This window comes from Pipistrellus hanaki, assembly GCF_964339955.1.
Source record: "Pipistrellus hanaki genome assembly, chromosome: 5".
Taxonomy (NCBI): domain Eukaryota; kingdom Metazoa; phylum Chordata; class Mammalia; order Chiroptera; family Vespertilionidae; genus Pipistrellus; species Pipistrellus hanaki.
In genome coordinates this window covers 85,103,039-85,120,970 of record NC_140507.1, presented here as the reverse complement: position 1 = coordinate 85,120,970, position 17,932 = coordinate 85,103,039, and the positions used below count along the sequence as shown (strand labels likewise).

The 17,932-nt window shown below is 46.3% G+C and overlaps 2 protein-coding genes and 1 pseudogene across 3 annotated transcripts in view; 2 read left to right on the top strand and 1 right to left on the bottom strand.

Moving 5' to 3' along the window:
* The first annotated feature begins 3,255 nt into the window (after window positions 1-3,255).
* LOC311623393 (RNA transcription, translation and transport factor protein-like) lies at window positions 3,256-14,051 on the top strand (annotated as a pseudogene). Its single transcript has 2 exons — window positions 3,256-3,273; window positions 13,215-14,051. The product of its transcript is annotated as an RNA transcription, translation and transport factor protein-like (transcript).
* A 98-nt stretch (window positions 14,052-14,149) lies between these two features.
* On the bottom strand, window positions 14,150-15,086 carry LOC311622947 (large ribosomal subunit protein eL29-like). Its single transcript, XM_084884470.1, has one exon. The coding sequence runs from the start codon at window positions 14,581-14,583 to the stop codon at window positions 14,218-14,220; it is 366 nt and encodes a 121-aa protein (XP_084740596.1). The 5' UTR covers window positions 14,584-15,086; the 3' UTR covers window positions 14,150-14,217.
* Window positions 15,087-16,978: 1,892 nt separating this feature from the next.
* LOC311622939 (tumor necrosis factor receptor superfamily member 10A-like) overlaps window positions 16,979-17,932 on the top strand; it is a 28,301-nt gene continuing 27,347 nt past the window's right edge. The window contains exon 1 of the mRNA XM_084884458.1: window positions 16,979-17,290. Within this exon, the coding sequence (XP_084740584.1) occupies window positions 17,213-17,290 (78 nt within the window). The 5' untranslated portion in view covers window positions 16,979-17,212. The remainder of the gene's footprint in view (window positions 17,291-17,932) is intronic.

Below are 17,932 nucleotides of genomic sequence, written 5' to 3'. Positions count from 1 at the left end.
GCATGAGTGGCTTCCAGACTCTTACCCTTCCCAGGACTTTTCCCCTTTTGTGGAGGTTATCCAATTTGTTGGTATATTTTTTTTTATTTGTACTTCCTTATAATCTTTAATTTCTGTAAGATTGTTTATAACGTGCCCTCTTTCATTTCTGATGTTAGTTATTTGAGTCTTCTTTAGTTTTAAATTTTCATCTTGGAGATTTGCCAATTCTGTTTGATCTTTTTGAGGAATGAATTCTTAGTTTCCTTGATTCTTTTCTATTATTTTTCAATTCCCTTGTTTGTTCATCTCTACTATTACCTCTAGTATTTCCTTTCTTTTGCTAGATTTGGGTTTAGTTTGTTCTTTTTATAATTTCTTTAGATGTAAAATTACCTTGTTGATTTGAGATCTTTTCTGTTTAAAAGTAAGCATTTCAAGCTATAAATTTCCCCTCTGGCACTGTCTTCATTGCATTCCATAAGTATTGATATGTTATGTTTTTTAATTTTCACTGACTCGATATTTTCTTATTTCCCATGTAGTTTCTTCTTTGAGCTATTGTTTAAGAGTTGCTTTCTAGCCACCATTTGTAGATTTTTTTTCAGTTTTTCTTCAGCTACTGAATTCTAATTGCATTTTATTGTGATAATAATAAAAGCCTGAGTGACCATTGCAAATGAAGGGATGACCAAACAAGCTGCTTGGGGTGACCAGGCCGGCAAGGAATTAGTGAAGGGCGACCAAACGACTGAGCAGCAGGCTGCGTGGGGTGACTGGACCCGCAGGGCGTAATTGGGGGTGACCAGGCCGGTGGGGGAGGGGGAGCAGTGGGGGTTACCAGGCCTGCAGGGGTGGCAGTTAGGGGCAACCAGGCCAGTGTGCAGGGCAATTAGGAGCAATCAGGCAGGCAGGCAAGTGAGCAGTTAAAAGCCAGTGGCCGGTCCCAGATTATGAGAGGGATGTACTGGATTGGAGAGGGTGCAGGCTGGCTGAGGGGACCCCTCCCCACCCAGTGCACAGATTTCATGCACCAGGCCTCTAGTAATTTGTATAATTCCAATCTTTTAAACTTATTAAGACTTATTTTGTGACCTAATATATGGTCTATTTTGGAGACTATTCCATGTACACTTTAGAAAAATGAATATTCTGCTATTGTATGCTAAGGTTGACTGTATATGTCTATGTTTAATTGGCTTATATTTTTGTTCAAGTCCTATATTTCCTTATTGATCTCTGGTCTGGTTGTTCCATCCATTATTGACAGTGGGATATTGAAGTCTCCTGGCGGTACTGAAGATCTCCTTCTTCAATTCTGTGAATGTTTGCTTTATATATTTAGGAACTCTGATGTTGAGTGCATATATGTTGATAATTGTTATATATTCACGGTAAATTGACCCTTTATCAGTACATAAAGTCCTACTTTACCTCTTGTAACAGTTTTTTAGTTAAAGTCTATTTTGTATGGTATTAGTATAGCTACCTCTGGACACAGAAACCAGAGCAGGAATTTCATAGCTGCACCAGATTAAATGGAAAGAAGCCATTTTAAGAAAACTTGTGCCAGGACTGGCCAGCAGACCTTGAGAAACAAATGAATAGATTACTCTGACACACATTTCTGTGAAAGAGAGCCTAAGGGGCTGGTTGGCAGGAGGCACCAAAACAGCCCCGTTCACCTGCCTCCTTAGGCTTTTATTGTAGCAATAACTTGGACTCAAATTAACCTCTAGATACTATAAGCAGGCTAAGCATCCTTGAGAAAGCACATGCTTCTACAAAGTCAGGTTGAAAAGACTAAGCATAGAGATTCCAGCAAAACACCTGGGGGCTCGGACTTGTTTGGCAAAGTCAAGGCAGGGGCTGTCGCCTGCTCTGAAAGTATAGCTCTGAAAGAACGGGGGAAACACAGTGTGTCTCATCATTTGGGAATACTTCAGTGCTGCAGACAGACTTGAATGCAGGAGAGATGTTTCCAGCTCAGAGCCTCACTCCTCAACAAAAGCACTTGGTCCGTCCTCAGAAATTCACATTGCTCACCGCCTCTGACAGCATGGCAGTCCTGATCCCCAAGGCTCTCCTCTATGGTCCTATGGATCTCAGGGCCCACCTCCCAGCCAGCCCCTTGCCCAGGCCACCTTGACACTGAGAGGGCAGGGCGGGGCAAGGATGAGCTCCCAACTCCACCCCGCAGGGCGGAGTTATCCCTAGCCCTCAAAACCCCTGGACTGGGAGAAATTCGCTCTCTTCCGCCATGCTGCCGGCGTGGGTGGGAGGAGCACATGCTAGCATGGTGAAGGCTCTTTTGTTTATTGCATCGGACTTGGCTCCCTGGTGGTCCTTGGGGGATCACGAAGTCTGGGCATAACATATGGGGGCTCGTCCGGGATCCCCACCCAGGACCATGAGGGACCCCAATCCGGAGAGTCTGACTGGCCGCGGTAGGTGTGTGAGCGCTCTGGAGGGACGTAAAACCCCTCATGGAATTGGTGCCCGAAGACGCCTGGTGGACGCACCATGAAGGCCACGGGCAGGAGGATCAGAAGACGTTCTGACCTCCCTGGAGGGCCCTAGAGGGACCCTCATGGGGAGAGGAATGAATCCTCTCCAGGACGAGGTGAGCGGCGTGAGCCGTTGCCTCACCTGTGGAAAGTGAGCCTTTCCCAGGTCTGAGTTTGGTATCTGCGGGCGACATGGCGCCCCAGGATGGAGCCGGTGAAGTGTGGCCGGCGTGGCGGTGCGGGGCCCCCTGGCGGCGTTGGGTCGGAGGGGGTGCTCCCGCGGGGCTCAGTCTGCGCTGTGGAGCGCGGCTGGGCAGTGGTGGCCTGGCTCGGGGAGCAGGCACCTGGGTTAATCTGCTGGCTGCCCGGAGAAGGGGAAGTGGAGCCGGGAAGCCGCTGGGGCGACCCGCGCTTTCTCTCTGGGGGCCGCCTGAGTAGCGTGGCTGGGGCTGCAGTGGCAGCAGCCTCGCTCCGGGAGCCTGGGCTCTGGTGGCCTGGGCCGGCATGGAGGCATCTGGTCCCTGGCGACATCGGGTACTGGAGAAGAGCTCAAGGGCGAATCTCTGTGCTCAGTAAAGTGAAAGGCCAGTTCAAAACGAGTGCGCATAGTTTTGGGCTGTGCTTAAAACTTTTCTGTGTACAGAATGAGCCAGAATGAGGTTTAAAAATGGTGAAGATAACCGGGAGATAAATTAAAACTAGTTTCCCAAGTCATTGTAAGCAGCTTTTGAAATTCCCAGCCTTGAGGCAGAAACTATTATAGGTAGTAATGGCTGAGAGTCTTCAGGTAAAGAATGTGTTCATTTGCATTTGAATGCTGCTCCAGCAGCAGGTGATTGGTGGTGAAGTAGCCCACAATGGTTCCTCTTCCTTGTCATTGGTATCAACTAAGCAGAGTCAAATAGCTACTTAAGTATGAATTGTGATTGACCTATGATTTCCTGACATTGTCTTAAATCCTAGTAAACTGCCTCTGGTGTGGAGAGGTCTAGGGGAGGCCGGAGAGCGCAAGACTATTAGCTCTCCTACAAAGAGATTATTCAGTGCTTTGTTTGAACTTCAGAAAAAAAATTTTTGAGATCTGAAAAAACTGTATGATTAGATCTGTTGCTGAAACTTTACCCTAAATAAGCAGGATGTATTAGAAATGTAATGTTATTAATCTAAAAAAACTGCCAAATATATTTGACTTGCCAGCTTTAAAAGCTCAAAGTATAAATTGAATTAGGAAAAGTTAATTGCAGTAACTAGATGCCTAGAATATGGCAGACTAAACTGTATTATATGTGTTAAGAATAAGCAGTAATGATCAAAAATCTCAAGGGTTGATTTATTCTCATTTGTCAGATGAAAAAGTATGTAATGCTTACACTTAAAAAATTATTTTAAGTCAGTTTTTCTGAAGTAATGTTTAATGTAACATGAAACTTTTATATTTGATTTGTTTTGTTTTGCTTTTCTCATATGCCATTGCTGTTGAATTTGGGCTTGTACCTGCATCTTGTATTTTGTTTAAACTTTGGGAATCGTTTTTAATTTCAATCATGTGTATCTACTTTATAGGTTTGAGTAGACTTCATCACAAAGGTTTATAATTTATTTAGAATTGTGTTAAAACAATGTGAAAACAATTATTTGTATGATTTAACCTCCCAAGACTGCTTGGACAATTTTCACCGATGTTCTGCGGGGGGGAGTAGAGGGGGCTTAGAAATGCAGATAGATCTGTATCTGTAGGAAAAATGTGACATTTTAAAATTCAAGCTGTTAGAGGCCTGGGAACAGGTACTGGACCTGCTCCCTCCTCCCTTGCCTTTTCTTTAAAATTTGAGGCATGGTTATGTATTTTTGGAAGATAAGATTTTTATAAAAATTATAAAGATTATGTCCTGGCAGGTTAGCTAGGCGAGGCAAGCCTGTTAGTTTCCTGATGGGCATTGGGGCACCCTATTTAGTCTTGAGAGAGCCAATAGGACCTGTACATCAGCCCAGGAAGCCACCGGACAAATTGCCTGTTTTCCTTGGACATCAAGAAGGACTGTGGTCCTCGGAAGGAACACATACTGGGGGAATGCAGCTGTTGAACTGGTCCAAAGTGGAACAACGGGTCTTTGAGGAGCTACAGAAGGCTCTCATCTCAGCAGCTACCCTAGCCTTGCTGGACGACGCGGAGCCCTTCCACCTCTACGTGAGTGAGGTAAGAGGCATTGCCAAAGGGGTTCTCATTCAGACTCTAGGTCCCTGGAAGAGACCTGTTGCCTATCTGTCTAAGAGATTGGACCCTGTGGCAGCAGGGTGGCCAGCATGCTCCCAGGCAGTGGCCACCACAGCATTGCTGGTGAAGGAAGGAGGCAGATAAGTGGACTCTGGACCAGGAGCTAACCTAGATGGGTCAGGCTTTTCTCCTGGACCAGCCCTATGTCTGGATTCATAAGACTCTGACCATCAACCCTGCCGGCCTGCTTCCAGATGATGATGAGGGAACCCATTCATGACTGCACAGAGGTAACAGATGACAAGGTACTGTTCACGGATTTGAGCAGTTACGTTCAGGATGGGACCTGATATGCAGGGGCAGTGGTAGTCACCTTGGACCACACCATTTGGGCACAGTTCCAGAACTTTTGGCCTTAATCCAGGCCCTTTGATGGAGACACTGTGCCATCCACAGAGGAAAGAGGGTTACCAACTGCAGCCAGAAGGAATTGGCTGAACAGAAGCAAGCCACTGAAGGACCAGATGGTTGATGGACCCTCCAGATGACAAGACTGTTGGTCCCAGAGGCTCTAGGTCAGAGTTGCCCGGTGACACCAGGTTAAGTGTCACCAACTTCTGAACTTCTGTGAGGCAGAGTTGCTAGAAGTACTGTCTGTGCACAGGTAAATGCTAAGCAAGGTAAGGGGATCCCCCCTGGGAATTCAGGTCCCAGGGAACCTCCCCAGGAGAGCATTGGTAGGTGGATTTCAGAGATTAAACCACCAGCATTAAGGTCTAGTTTTTATAGACACTTCAGATTAGGTTGAGGTATACACCACTGTCAGATAACAGCCCCACCTTGGTAGCTAAGGTATCTCAGAGAATGGCTCTAGCCTTAGGACAGGTAGGTGCGACTCGGGAGGAAGGGGGTTTAACTAAATGTGTCTTAGAATCGGTGAAAATTGGACCAACCCCCTGTCCTTTGCCCTCTTGAGGGCCAGGTGTACCCCTTACTGGGACAAGTTTCCCCTTTTTGGGAGGGGATCATGTATGGTAACCATTTTCTTGCTCAAGTTCTTACAGGCTCTGCAGTTTGCTTGTTCCAGATGCACTGCCAGTGCCCACCGCAGACCCTGTAGCCCTGGAACACAATGTGGGTAAAGAAATTCACTGCCCAAGGACTCAAAGGGATGCTGCACTGTTATCCTGAGCACGCCCACTGCTGTTGAAGTAGATGGCACCCAGACCTGACTACATGACTCCCAGCTGCATGGCCTGGATCCTGGCAACTACAGGCCAGGAGGAGAACTGGTGCCTGCAGGAGGGGAACTGGACTTCAGTGAGGACAATACTGATGGGAACTGTGGTACTAAGGGTCTTGATAACTGTATTTGTTGTTTATGCTGAAAGGAAGTAGGCTGAGTCAATGATTTGACTAGGCACATTAGACAAGGGGGGAATGAGAGGGCAGGGCGGGGCAAGGATGAGCTCCCAACTCCACCCCGCAGGGCGGAGTTATCCCTAGCCCTCAAAACCCCTGGACTGGGAGAAATTCGCTCTCTTCCGCCATGCTGCCGGCGTGGGTGGGAGGAGCACATGCTAGCATGGTGAAGGCTCTTTTGTTTATTGCATCGGACTTGGCTCCCTGGTGGTCCTTGGGGGATCACGAAGTCTGGGCATAACAACACCACAGGACACCCCAGCAAAATGCTTTTCTGTAGGAGCAAAGAACAGATACATAGTCTTGCCCTGAGCCACTGTGGAAGCAGACTTTCTTCTTTACTGATTTTTTCAAATAGGCAAGTACCTTGGTGCTATTGTGAAGCATGAGGTTGGCCTCACTCCGACCAATTTTCATTTCCAATGATAAGGTCTCATTTGTGAATTTACATGTACATCAACCACAGGTTTATTTACCCGGGAAAGTGCATCCGGTAGGCGAGGGCTCTCTTGTGTTCAAAGGCTACACAGTACCGTGTCCAAGTCCTCTCCCTGAACTTTTGTGAGGCAGGTGCCCAGAGTCTCTCTTCCGCCCCACGCTGGGTTCTCTGATGCAGGGAGCCCGAGGACATGCCTGTCTCAGTCCGTGGAAGGTCTTCAGTTGATCTCCATATGAACCTATTTGAGAATGACTCAGTGGTGACAAGCCACTCATAAGGGATCGAGGGCGACTTTACTTATGGATCCAGTATTTACAAAGCCCTCCCAGGAAAGCCAGCCTGGAGGGAACCTGGCATACAAGATCCCAACCCTAGGTGGTCAGGCAGGTCATTTGCTGGCAGGTCAGGAACCTCAGCAACTTTTGGGGTGGATGTTGAGCATCATGGAAGACGCAATACATAAAGGTAGTGGACATTAATCTCACTATTTTAACCAATAGAAGATGAGCAGTGTGCAGGTCAGCCCTTTGCAGAAGACCACATAGGAGTAGGCGGTGGCCAGGCGCGAGAGCCAGACAGCCAGACCCCCCAGCCCGCCACCCACCTGCCAGGCACCCACAGGCCACAAACACAGCCTCTGGTGCTCTGAAGTCTGCACATACCCTCTCTAGGGCATCTTAGGCCTTCTTCAGAACCATTGGCCCGCTGGACTTGCTGAAGGAGCGATGAGGCAGTGACTAGGTTGGGTTACAATGTGGGAAGCGCCTCCGAGGTTATATATTTTTAAAAAGTCATAGGAGATCAGTGACAATTTAAAACATTTTTTATTGAGATAGATTTGTTGTTCCACTTATTTATACAATCATTGGCTGCTTTTACATGTACCCCCATGAGGGAATGGAACCTGCAACCTTGGCACATTGGGACCATGTTCCAACCGACTGAGCTACCTGGCCAGGGCATCAACTTTAACTTATTCAGTCTTCTCATCTGAGACCATTCAGCTTTTGCCAGATCCTGTAATCTTGAATGTAAACTAGGAGTCCTGGATTCTAATATGATTAAACATCACCCAGCTGCGTGAACTGCGGCTGCCGCCTCCCCTCTTGGATCTCTATGGTAAAGGACAGAATCTCTCACACTGCATAACTCAACATCTGTGCCAGCGTTTACTCATATATGCAGTAAACGGCTCACTTGAGGATTTCACTTCAGCTCTGACAACTGTGTACTCATATATAATCATCACCCTATCAGGACAGAAAGTTTCCACCACCCCAGAAAATCCCCTTTGCCCCTTCTAGTCAATTCCCATTCATCCCTATAAGAGACAGTCACTTCCTCACAGGCTTTTAGTAAAACTCAACAGAGGAATATATATGAGGGCACCTTGGAAAATCTAAATTAAAGGCTTATCCCAGAATGTGAAGGTGTTATGACTAACAATAATGTGCCATATTAGCAGTCTAAGTAAAACATCATCTAGTCCCAATGAAACTGAAAAGGCACTTAGCAAAATTAAATACCTATTCTCATCCTCTCCCCTCCCACCCTCATTTTTAAACAAGAAGTTTATTTAAATAACAAGATGCTTGATTTGAAAGGAGGACTATTGAGGTTTTATTTCTTTTAGAGTAATTTATTCCTATTAAAGGAGAGATTATCCTACATATAAGCTACATACAAAAAAGTTGTCCCTAGTTTACAATGATAAATGAAAAAATATAACTTGCTGGAATATAAAAATAAATGTTGAATGGGCATTGGTGCCAAGCAAGACACCACTTAGTAAACTAATGAAAGCCTGTTGTGAATGGCAGGGTTTGCAAATGAGGCAAACATCTTCAGACCAAAGAATGTCTTGGTCTGAAGGAACAGAGTTCTGGAGTAAAGTCGGAGCTCCCTTTTTACTGGACACCTCCTGTCCGCTACTGGAACATTACCAATTCTATCTTCATCCATTTCCAATGGTGCAGATGTGTGTGTTCCACTGAGTGGTTACCTGTCAAATTGGAATCTGACCTGCCTCATTTGCAAACCCTGACATTCACAACGGGCTTTCATTAGTTTACTAAGTGGTGTCTTGCATGGTACCACAGAACCATCCTATTCTGCCACTTTCAAATTAATATGAGAGTTGTTCTCAGTTTTGACTCCTTTCTTGGACTTTTATTGGCCATGGAAAGTGCTGGAGTCTCATTAACTGTCACTTCACAAAAAAAAGGTACCAGATTCACACCAATCAAGCACAGAAGCAGCACCAGGAATGGCAGAAGAAAGAGTTGGCAGCACTTATTCTTAAAACAGATCAGAATAGGGGGATGCATACATCATGATAAAATTTTCTGTTGAAAAACAAGAGCCAGAGTCATTAGTAATGGTGAAAGGCCTTTCAATGAAACCAAATCCAAACCAAAATGCCTACCTTCTCAAACCATCATTGAACATTGTACTAAAAGTTCTAGCATATGCAATAAGACATGAAACAAAAATAAAAGGCAATATCCTTCCAGTCAAGATGGCAGAGTAGATAAATGTGGTACTCGAATCCTCCCATATCCACATCAAAACTACAACTAAACTACAGAACCACCATCATTCAGAACCACCTGAAATCTGGCTGAATAAAAAAGTTATACAACTAGGACATTAAAGAAACCACCTCAAGACTGGTAGAAGAAGTGCAAATGCTAGACAAGCTGGTCCCACACCCAAGTGTGAAGGATAAAAATTGGGAGGGATTTATCAGCTGCTGAGGTTCTCTCTGAGTATCCATCAACCTGGTTCACACTGTTTGCTCTGCCTTGGTGATTCCCTGAGGTTCCACTCCACCCAACTTTTAAGTCCACCCAAGCTCTTTCCAGTGGCTTTTCCATATGAATGGCTTCAGATTTTTCCTAAAATCTCCTAAGTAAGCAGCATCGGGCCTCAGTAAGCCCTGCACTTCTTGCTAAAGTGACCCCACATCTGGTACACATAGTGGCAGCCCACTATGGTTCACAGGTTGGCCTTGCCTGGGCACCTCCAAACCCAGCACAAGTAGCAACCATCTGCAGACCACTTTGTAGCTCTTGCTGGGTGGCTGTGGGCAGAACATAAGTGGCAGTTGACCTTGGTCTGCACCTCCCAGGAGGCCTCAGAGCCAGCATATGGAGTGGACAGCTTCAGACCATTTTAAAGCACCACTACCTAACCACCTCCACAAGCAACACACTCAAGGGGCAGACTCAGTGGGCACCAGAGCCCCACTGATGTAAGTCCTGCTCTGTGGGGTGAGTCCTGCACAGTTGATTCTCCAAAGTAGTTGGAGATCAGTGGTCCATCATCCCAATCTTTGCAGTCAATTGGCTTGGGGGTAAATCACTCTCATTGACATACCAACAGCAATCAAGACTCAATTACAAGAAGCGGGTGTACAGAGCTCACACAGGTGGTGCACCTCAAGTGCCCAGCTTGTGTGATCGGGGAAGGCTGTGCCACTGGACCTACAGAACACTTACTGCATTAGGCCACTCAACCAAAGCTGGCTCTACCTAATACGTAGAAACAAGCACAGGAAGGCTGCCAAAATGAAGAGAGAAACATGTTCCAAATGAAAGAACAGAACAAAGCTCCAGAAAAAGAACTAAACAAAATGGAGACAAGCAATCCACCAAATGTAAAGTTCAAAAAACTGCACATGTAAGGATGCACAATTAACTTAGGTGAAGAGTAGGGGAACTTAGAACTTCAACAAAGAGACAGGAAACAGGAAAACAGAGGTAGAAAACATAAAAGAGAACCAGTCAGAAACGAAGGCCACACTAACTGAAATGGAGAATCTATAATAATAAAAGTGTGTTGGCCGAAACCGGTTTGGCTCAGTGGATAGAGCGTCGATCTGCGGACTGAAAGGTCCCAGGTTCGATTCCGGTCAAGGGCATGTACATTGGTTGCGGGCACATCCCCAGTAGGTGGTGTGCAGGAGGCAGCTGGTCGATGGTTCTCTCTCATCGATGTTTCTAACTCTCTATTTCTCTCCCTTCCTCTCTGTAAAAAAATCAATAAAATATATTAATAATAATAATAATAATAATAAAAGTGTGTTATGCTAATCAGACCAGACGTCCTCCTGGACGTTCTTCCGGGGCTGCTGTTGTGAGCACTGGAGTGGCAGCCGGGGCTGCTGCCTCAGCCCTCGGAGCCCCCTGCACGAATTTCGTGCATCTGGGCTCTAGTAATTCATAGGGAATCATCAGTGGAGTAGATGGAGCCAAGGATCAAGTCAGAAGTTTGGAAGATAAGGAAGCAAAACACACCCGATCAGAACAGGCAAGGATCCCAGACTAACTGCAATGTGGCCTCTAAAACAGAAAAAAATTAGAGGAAAAACTGGTGGAATCCTAGTAGAGTCTGTGGTTCAGTTAATAGCATTAACAACAACAACAACAACAAAGGAAAACTAATTATATAAATGTTAATATCTTAGTTTTGGCGATGTTCCATGGTTATTATGTAAGATGTTTATATTAGAGAAAGCTGGGTGAAGAGTATAGGAGAATCCTCGGTACTGTCTTTTAAACTGTTTGAAATTAAATTTTAAATTATTCCAAAATAAAAATTTTGAAAAATAAAATAAAAGGCAAGACTCTTGGAAGGGAGAAAGTAAAATAATCATAATTTCCCCCTCATATATGATTGCATAGTTTAAAAATCCCAAGGTTTAAACTACAATAAATAAAATAAATTTATGTCTGGATAATGTTTGAAACCCTTAGCAGAAACAGCCAGTTAAAAATGCATTTACTAGAAGATCTAATTCATCAGGGTTACAGAATAGTACAAAGAATTCACCTTGATAAGAAATACAAATAACTTATGTGAAGAAAATCACACATTTTAATTGAATTGTAATAAAATGCTTGGATGGATATCTTCTTTGATAAGAAAAATATTGAAAAGAAACCTCTCAATTCTTCCTCTCTGACAGCAATGAAACTGCTCCTCATTGGTACTATTGTGCAAAGGCCTCTGCTCTCGATAATCTAAATTTAAGATTGTCCTTGAACAATAGCAGAGAGAAGCATGGTGGCAGAGGGATTCTTAGAGGAAAGTCCAGGAAGTGTGGAGAATGGACAAAAGGGATGAACTTCCCCGCTCGGCCACACCTGACTTGTACCAGATAGAAATCTTTTTTCACTCTATCTTGTTCAATGGTGCTGCAACAGACAGGCACCGAGAGATTTGGAAAATCCAAAGATGGCTTTTTTATTGCCACCTCCTTGACCAGCTAGCTACCTTATATGGAGAGCCTGCTTGTCGGGGCATCTGGATGGAGCAGGACAGCTCTGTCCCCACAGGCAAAGGGAGCTCTCCATGTTCCCAATGACCGTGGGTAGCATCCAGGACCCTCCCTGGCACCGTGTGCATGTTCTGAGCGACAGAACTAATGTGATCCTTCTTTCATTCATTCAGTTCAACAGGCAATGTTTACCACGTACATGGGTTGTCAGGCGCTGGGCAAGGTTCCATCCTTGGAACCCTGAATAAGAAAATGAAACCACATGGGACCCCTCCCACACAGGGGGGACAGTGTTCTATGCAGAAGGGTGCAGCCTGGGCCCCATTGTCTGGGTGAACTTTTCAGTGACTTACCACCATGGAGAGAGAAAACAGAATTTGGGATAAGAAGAGGTTTACACTGGAGTTCGATGATTGAAAGTAGGAACCTCACCTGAGCAAGTGTCATTGTCTTTCAGGGCCTAAGCTTCCTGCATCTGCAATAATGGGCTGCTAATGCCTCCTCACTGAGCTGATACAGGAACCCAATAAGACACTGATGTAACGCCTCTACATCAGTGCCAGGTAAATATTAGGTGTCCAGTCGAAACCGGTTTGGCTCAGTGGATAGAGCGTCGGTCTGCGGACTGAAAGGTCCCAGGTTCAATTCCAGTCAAGGGCATGTATATTGGTTGCGGGCACATCCCCAGTGGGGGGTGTGCAAGAGGAAGCTGATCAATGATTCTCTCTCATGGATGTTTCTAACTCTCTATTCCTCTCTCTTCCACTCTGTAAAAAATCATCTATGGCGAGTGCTGTTTGCCGTCATCATACCATTAGTCAAGGGTATTTTGAACATGCCTAGGAAACATGCACACAGGTTTTCCCAAATCCTTCAATTCCTGTCTGTTGTAGTGAAAAGGATTTCTAGCTGGTACAAGTCCGGTGTGGCCAAGAGGGAAAGGCTCCGGGCAGCCCTCTTTAACCCTCCTTTCGCAGCCAGGTTCCCAGGAAAGCGAGAGCTCAGAATTAGCCGTTCAACGACCAAAGACTTCCCTTGGACAGGATGCGAAAAGTTGGGGGAACTTCAGATATAAGTAATGTCAAATGTCTCACTTTTTTTCATGGCAAATATCTAAATACAAATGGCCTAAAGCAGGAATCAGCACAGAGTAAGGCACAAGTAGGAAGGTGACAATCTTGCCTAGCCCTTGCCTCCCATTTACAGCCGCCAACTCTGGCCACCTTCACCGAGGGCCTTCATGATTAGAAATAACAGCACTTGGGAAGCCTAAATGGACCCAGTGAAGAAAAAATACATTGGGCTCGCTGCGTCGCCCGGAGCTTCACAGCCATCTGCTCTTCTACTCTCCCTCCTCTCTCCTCCTCTCAGGGCTGCAGCCTGGGGAGGCAGAGAGGGGAAGCCAGGACCCTGTTCCGCAGCAGGTTGACAGCCCTCGATTACCACAACCCTGCCGGCATCAACTGCAAAGATGAAACAGAATTTAGAAACTTTATTGTTTGGCTTGAAACCAGAAAATCAGACACTACAAGATTGAAGACAGAGGTAATTTAAGAAACATCCACAGCAATGACTGGCTCAAGTTCTTTGAAAAGTATCTCACAGATGTTAGCTGTCTTTTCAGGATTCAAGATCGACAAGAAGCAATTGACTGGCTTCTTGGTTTAGCCGTTAGACTTGAATATGGAGATAACGCTGAAAACTATAAGGACTCAGTATTTGATAATACAAAAAATGCTGACAATGCAGCTAAAAATGCAGAGCCATTGATCAATTTGGATGTTAATAATCCTGATTTTAAGGCTGGTGTAATAGCTTTGGCTAACCTTCTTCAGATTCAACGTCATGATGATTATCTGGTAATGCTTAAGGCAATTCGCATTTTTGTCCAGGAACACCTGACACAGGATGCAGTTGCTAAAGCAAATCAAGCAAAAGAGGGGTTGCCTGTTGCTTTAGACAAGCATATTCTTGGTTTTGACACAGGAGATGCAGTTCTTTTTTTTCTTTTTAAATATATATATTTTATTGATTTTTTACAGAGAGGAAAGGAGAGATAGAGAGTTAGAAACATCGATGAGAGAGAAGCATTGATTAGCTGCTTCCTGCACAAACCACATTGGGGATGTCCCTGCAACCAAGGTACATGCCCTTGACCGGAATCGAACCTGGGACCTTTCAGTCCGCAGGCTGATGCTCTATCCACTGAGGCAAACTGGTTTCAGCAAGATGCAGTTCTTTTTTCTTTCTTTTTTTTCCTTCTTTTTTTTCTTTTTTTTTACAGATCCTGCAGCAGGTTTATTTGTACAAACAGCACAGGACGGCACCAGCGCCACGCGGACAGCAGCCCCGGGGCCCCACCAGTCCTTCCGTCCTACTCTGGAGCCTTCGTGGGGGCCTGAGCCGCTTTGGGAGCGGGGGCCTGGGCACCTTTGGGAGCCTGAGCTGCAGCTGCACCTGCAGCCTGGGGCTTGGTTTCGGCCTTGGCCTTGGCTTTGACCTTTGGCGAGCAGATCCTAAGCCCCTTGGCAATGCGGGCACGAGCGCGCTTCCCAAGCTTGGGGTGAGCGATGTAGGCAAGTCGACTGAGTTTGCGGCTGCAGCCCTTTGGAATATTGGGCCTGGGCTCCTTGGGCTTGACCAGGGCCTTGATGGCCTCAGCACGGGCGCTCATGGCCTTGGCATTGTTCGCCTGCATCTTCTTCAGGCCCTTCTTGTTGTGCTTCTTGGCAAAGCGCATGTTCCTTAGGAACTTGGGATCTACCCTCTTAAGAGATTCGTATCTTTGTGACTGGGGATTCTTGATGCCATTTCCGGGACTGGTCAAGGGCCCCCCAAATTTTGATCAACCACTTTTTCCTCCCTGTAGCAAATTCTTTTCTAATGGTTGCATCTCTAGTTTGAGGAGACACACAGAAATGGTTTCTTGCCCAAATGTAGCAACATATGGAAAGAGAGTTTAAAACTGAGAAGTACATTACATCTTTCTAACACGTTCTTGTTTATATTACAACAGAGGAAAGCCTTCACTTGCTGGTCTTTGCCTCCTGTAACCTCACCTCTACCAGCCTCTCCATCCTTAGCTTTTTCTCTCCTTTTTTTTTTTTTTATATGAAGACTCTTCCTCTCCCTGACCTCCAATCCAGCCAGTGGCTGCTATTTTGGGCTCATTCCTTGTGTCCAGGCCTCACCTTGAAGGGAATGTCCTCTTTTTTCTTCTCTGCCATCCTTATTGCAATTACATTAGAGTTTTTCCTTTATTCCATCTCATCCCCTAAGTTTTGTCCTTCCTTGGAAATATACTAGTCACTTGACACAAACATTTATGGCTTTCTATTTTCTTTTTCTTTTTTTTCCTTTGCAGACTGTAATTATTTTATGTTTTAGGCAAAATTATTAAGACATTAAAGTCTACTCTATTATTTTCTACAGCTGTTGGTACGCCTGAAAAAATTTACAACATAAAAGAAAGATAGGAAGAAAGGGAGGGCGAGGGTACAGTCACCTTATCACGCAGACAGTTGACAAGATGTCTCAGATGCCATCCTTCATACCAACAGGGATTTGGATCTGTGTGGTTAATGTCTTGATGGACCTTTAATAAGCCAGTACACCTGCAATAAGCCACCTCACACCTATCAGAATAGCTACCATCCACAAATCAACAAATGACAAGTGCTGGTGAGGATGTGGAGAAAAGGGAACTCTAGTACACTGCTGGTGGGAATGCAGACTGGTATAGCCATTATGGAAAACAGTATGGAGTTTTCTCAAGAAATGAAATATGGAACTGCTATTTGACCCAGTGATCCCGCTTCTAGGAATATATCCTAAGAAACACTAAACACCAATCAGAAAAAAGTGTTTGCACCCCTATGTTCATAGCAGTAAAATTTACAATAGCTAAACTCTGGTAACAGCCCAAGTGCCCATCTGCAGATGAGTGGATAAAAAAGCGGTGGTACATTTACACCATGGAATGCTATGCAGCATTAAAAAAAAAAAAAAGAAGGATCTCTTAACCCTTTGAGCCAGCCTGGTAGAGACCTGGAGAACATTATGCTAATTGAAATAAGCCAGTTGGTCAGAGAAAGACAAGTATCACACAATCTAAGTCATATGTGGAATCTAATGAACAAAATAACTGATGGACAAAATAGATCGAGAGACATGGAAGCTTAGAACAGACTGCAGAAGAAAAAGGGAAGGGATCAACAAAAGACACAGACACGTCGATACCGGTTTGGCTCAGTGGATAGAGCATTGGCCTGCGGACTGAAAGGTCCCGGGTTCGATTCAGTCAAGGGCATGTACCTTGGTTGGGCACATCCCCAGTAGGGGGTGTGCAGGAGGCAGCTGGTCGATGTTTCTCTCTCATCAATGTTTCTAGCTCTCTATCTCCCTTCCTCTCGGTAAAAAAGTCAATAAAATATATTTAAAAAAAAAAAAAAAGACACAGACAATAGGGTGGTGAAGGTCTTGGGGGGGGGGGGCTGCTAGAAGGAGTCAATGGGGGGGGCATATGAAATACTTTCAACAATAGAGATTAAAAAAAAAAAAGAATCTAACAGGAAAAGAAAATTCAGAAGAGAGGCTGCAGTGGAGGGAACAGTAGGGTAGAGATGAGAGAGCATGAGCACCTGAGACCACAAGCCGCAGGATGGACCAGGGCAGGTGAGGTTGTGATGGAGGAGATTTGGAAGCCTCCTGGCGACCTGAATGCAGGTGTCCTGGCCGTCACGTGACCTCTGTGTCCTGCGTTCTGTCCACTCTTGGTCACTGGGGTTTTGCTCTGAGGTGCTAAGATCGAGCCCGTGGCCCAGAAACCTCCTCCTGCTGGACTGAGCTGCAAAGTGACTCTGGGTGCGGGACGCCCGAGTACCGGTGCCTGAGCGGGAGATGGGGGCGGGCCCGGGGGTGGGAGGGAGGCGGGAGTGGAAGCTGAGAGTGGGCAGGAGGCCACTGCCAGGAAGGTGGAGGGCATTAGCCCTGGGCAGGGGGCGGGTCACCACAGGTCCCAGGTGCTCCTTAAAAGGCAATAATATCCTGGTCACAGCCCAGGGCACATCAGGATTGGTACCCCTTTTCTCACCCCACCTTCAATTAACCCCACCCCCAAGGAAATGAGTCAGTCAGCTCCTGTTGCTTCATTTTATATCCAGCGTTAGCTTAAGTCGGAGATCAGATACAGCGCCCCGCTATACCTTCGCCCTCTCCCCTGAAACACGCAGAAGACCCGCGATCAGAAGACCCGCGATCGCTGGGCGGCGGGGACCGGGGCGCCGGCCGACCGCACGTGGCCAGACCGCCGCCACCGCCGCCGCCCGCCGCCCGCCGCCACCACCGCCGCCACCACCACCGCCGCCGCGATGTCCCCGCGCCGGCCCGGGCCCTGGGCGCCCCGCGCCCGGATCCTTGCGCTGGCCCTGCTGTGTCTCCTGCGGCCGGTGAGTGCCCTCACCCTCTCCTGGCGGGTGGGGGGCGGGGGCCAAGGAGGCAAAACGGGGTCCTTGGCCCTTGGGGGGCATGCCCGGGCTTGCCCAGGCCGACCACCCCGGGCAGAGTCTGGAGAAGGGGGTGTGGGTGGGGGCGGCCGAGCGGAGAGGGAGAACCGGCGCTGCTCCGGGTCTCCCGGAAGGATGTGATTTCAGGGGGAAATTCAAAAGTTCTCCAAAGTTGGAAACTCCCGGAGTTTTCTTTCCTTTCTTTCTTTTTCCTTCTTCTTCTTCTTCTTCTTCTTCGTTTTATTTATTTATTTTTATTTTTTATTTATTCATTTTTTTTTTATGTTCACCTTGTAAGACTTAGCTGTGGCCGATCGGTTTCTTCCGAACCGACCGAGTTTGCTCTCCTCCTCCCCCGCATCGGCGCCGCGCCAGGCAGCGGCCGGAAAAACGCCACCCCGGGGCCAAGTCCAAAATTTCTTCGGTTAAAAAAAAAAAAAAAAAAAAAAAAAGGCACAAACACCAAACCACTGATTACAGATATCACAGGAAAGTTTGGCTTTTATTTTAAAAAAGTAATCCAAAATCCAGAGAAGCGAGATCTATGGTCACAACGTCATTTTCGTTTCCTGGAAATGGTGGGGC

What these genes read in the sequence shown, in the direction of transcription:
- LOC311622947 (XM_084884470.1), bottom strand. Translation starts at nt 14,583, where the DNA reads ATGCGCTTTGCCAAGAAGCACAACAAGAAGGGCCTGAAGAAGATGCAG.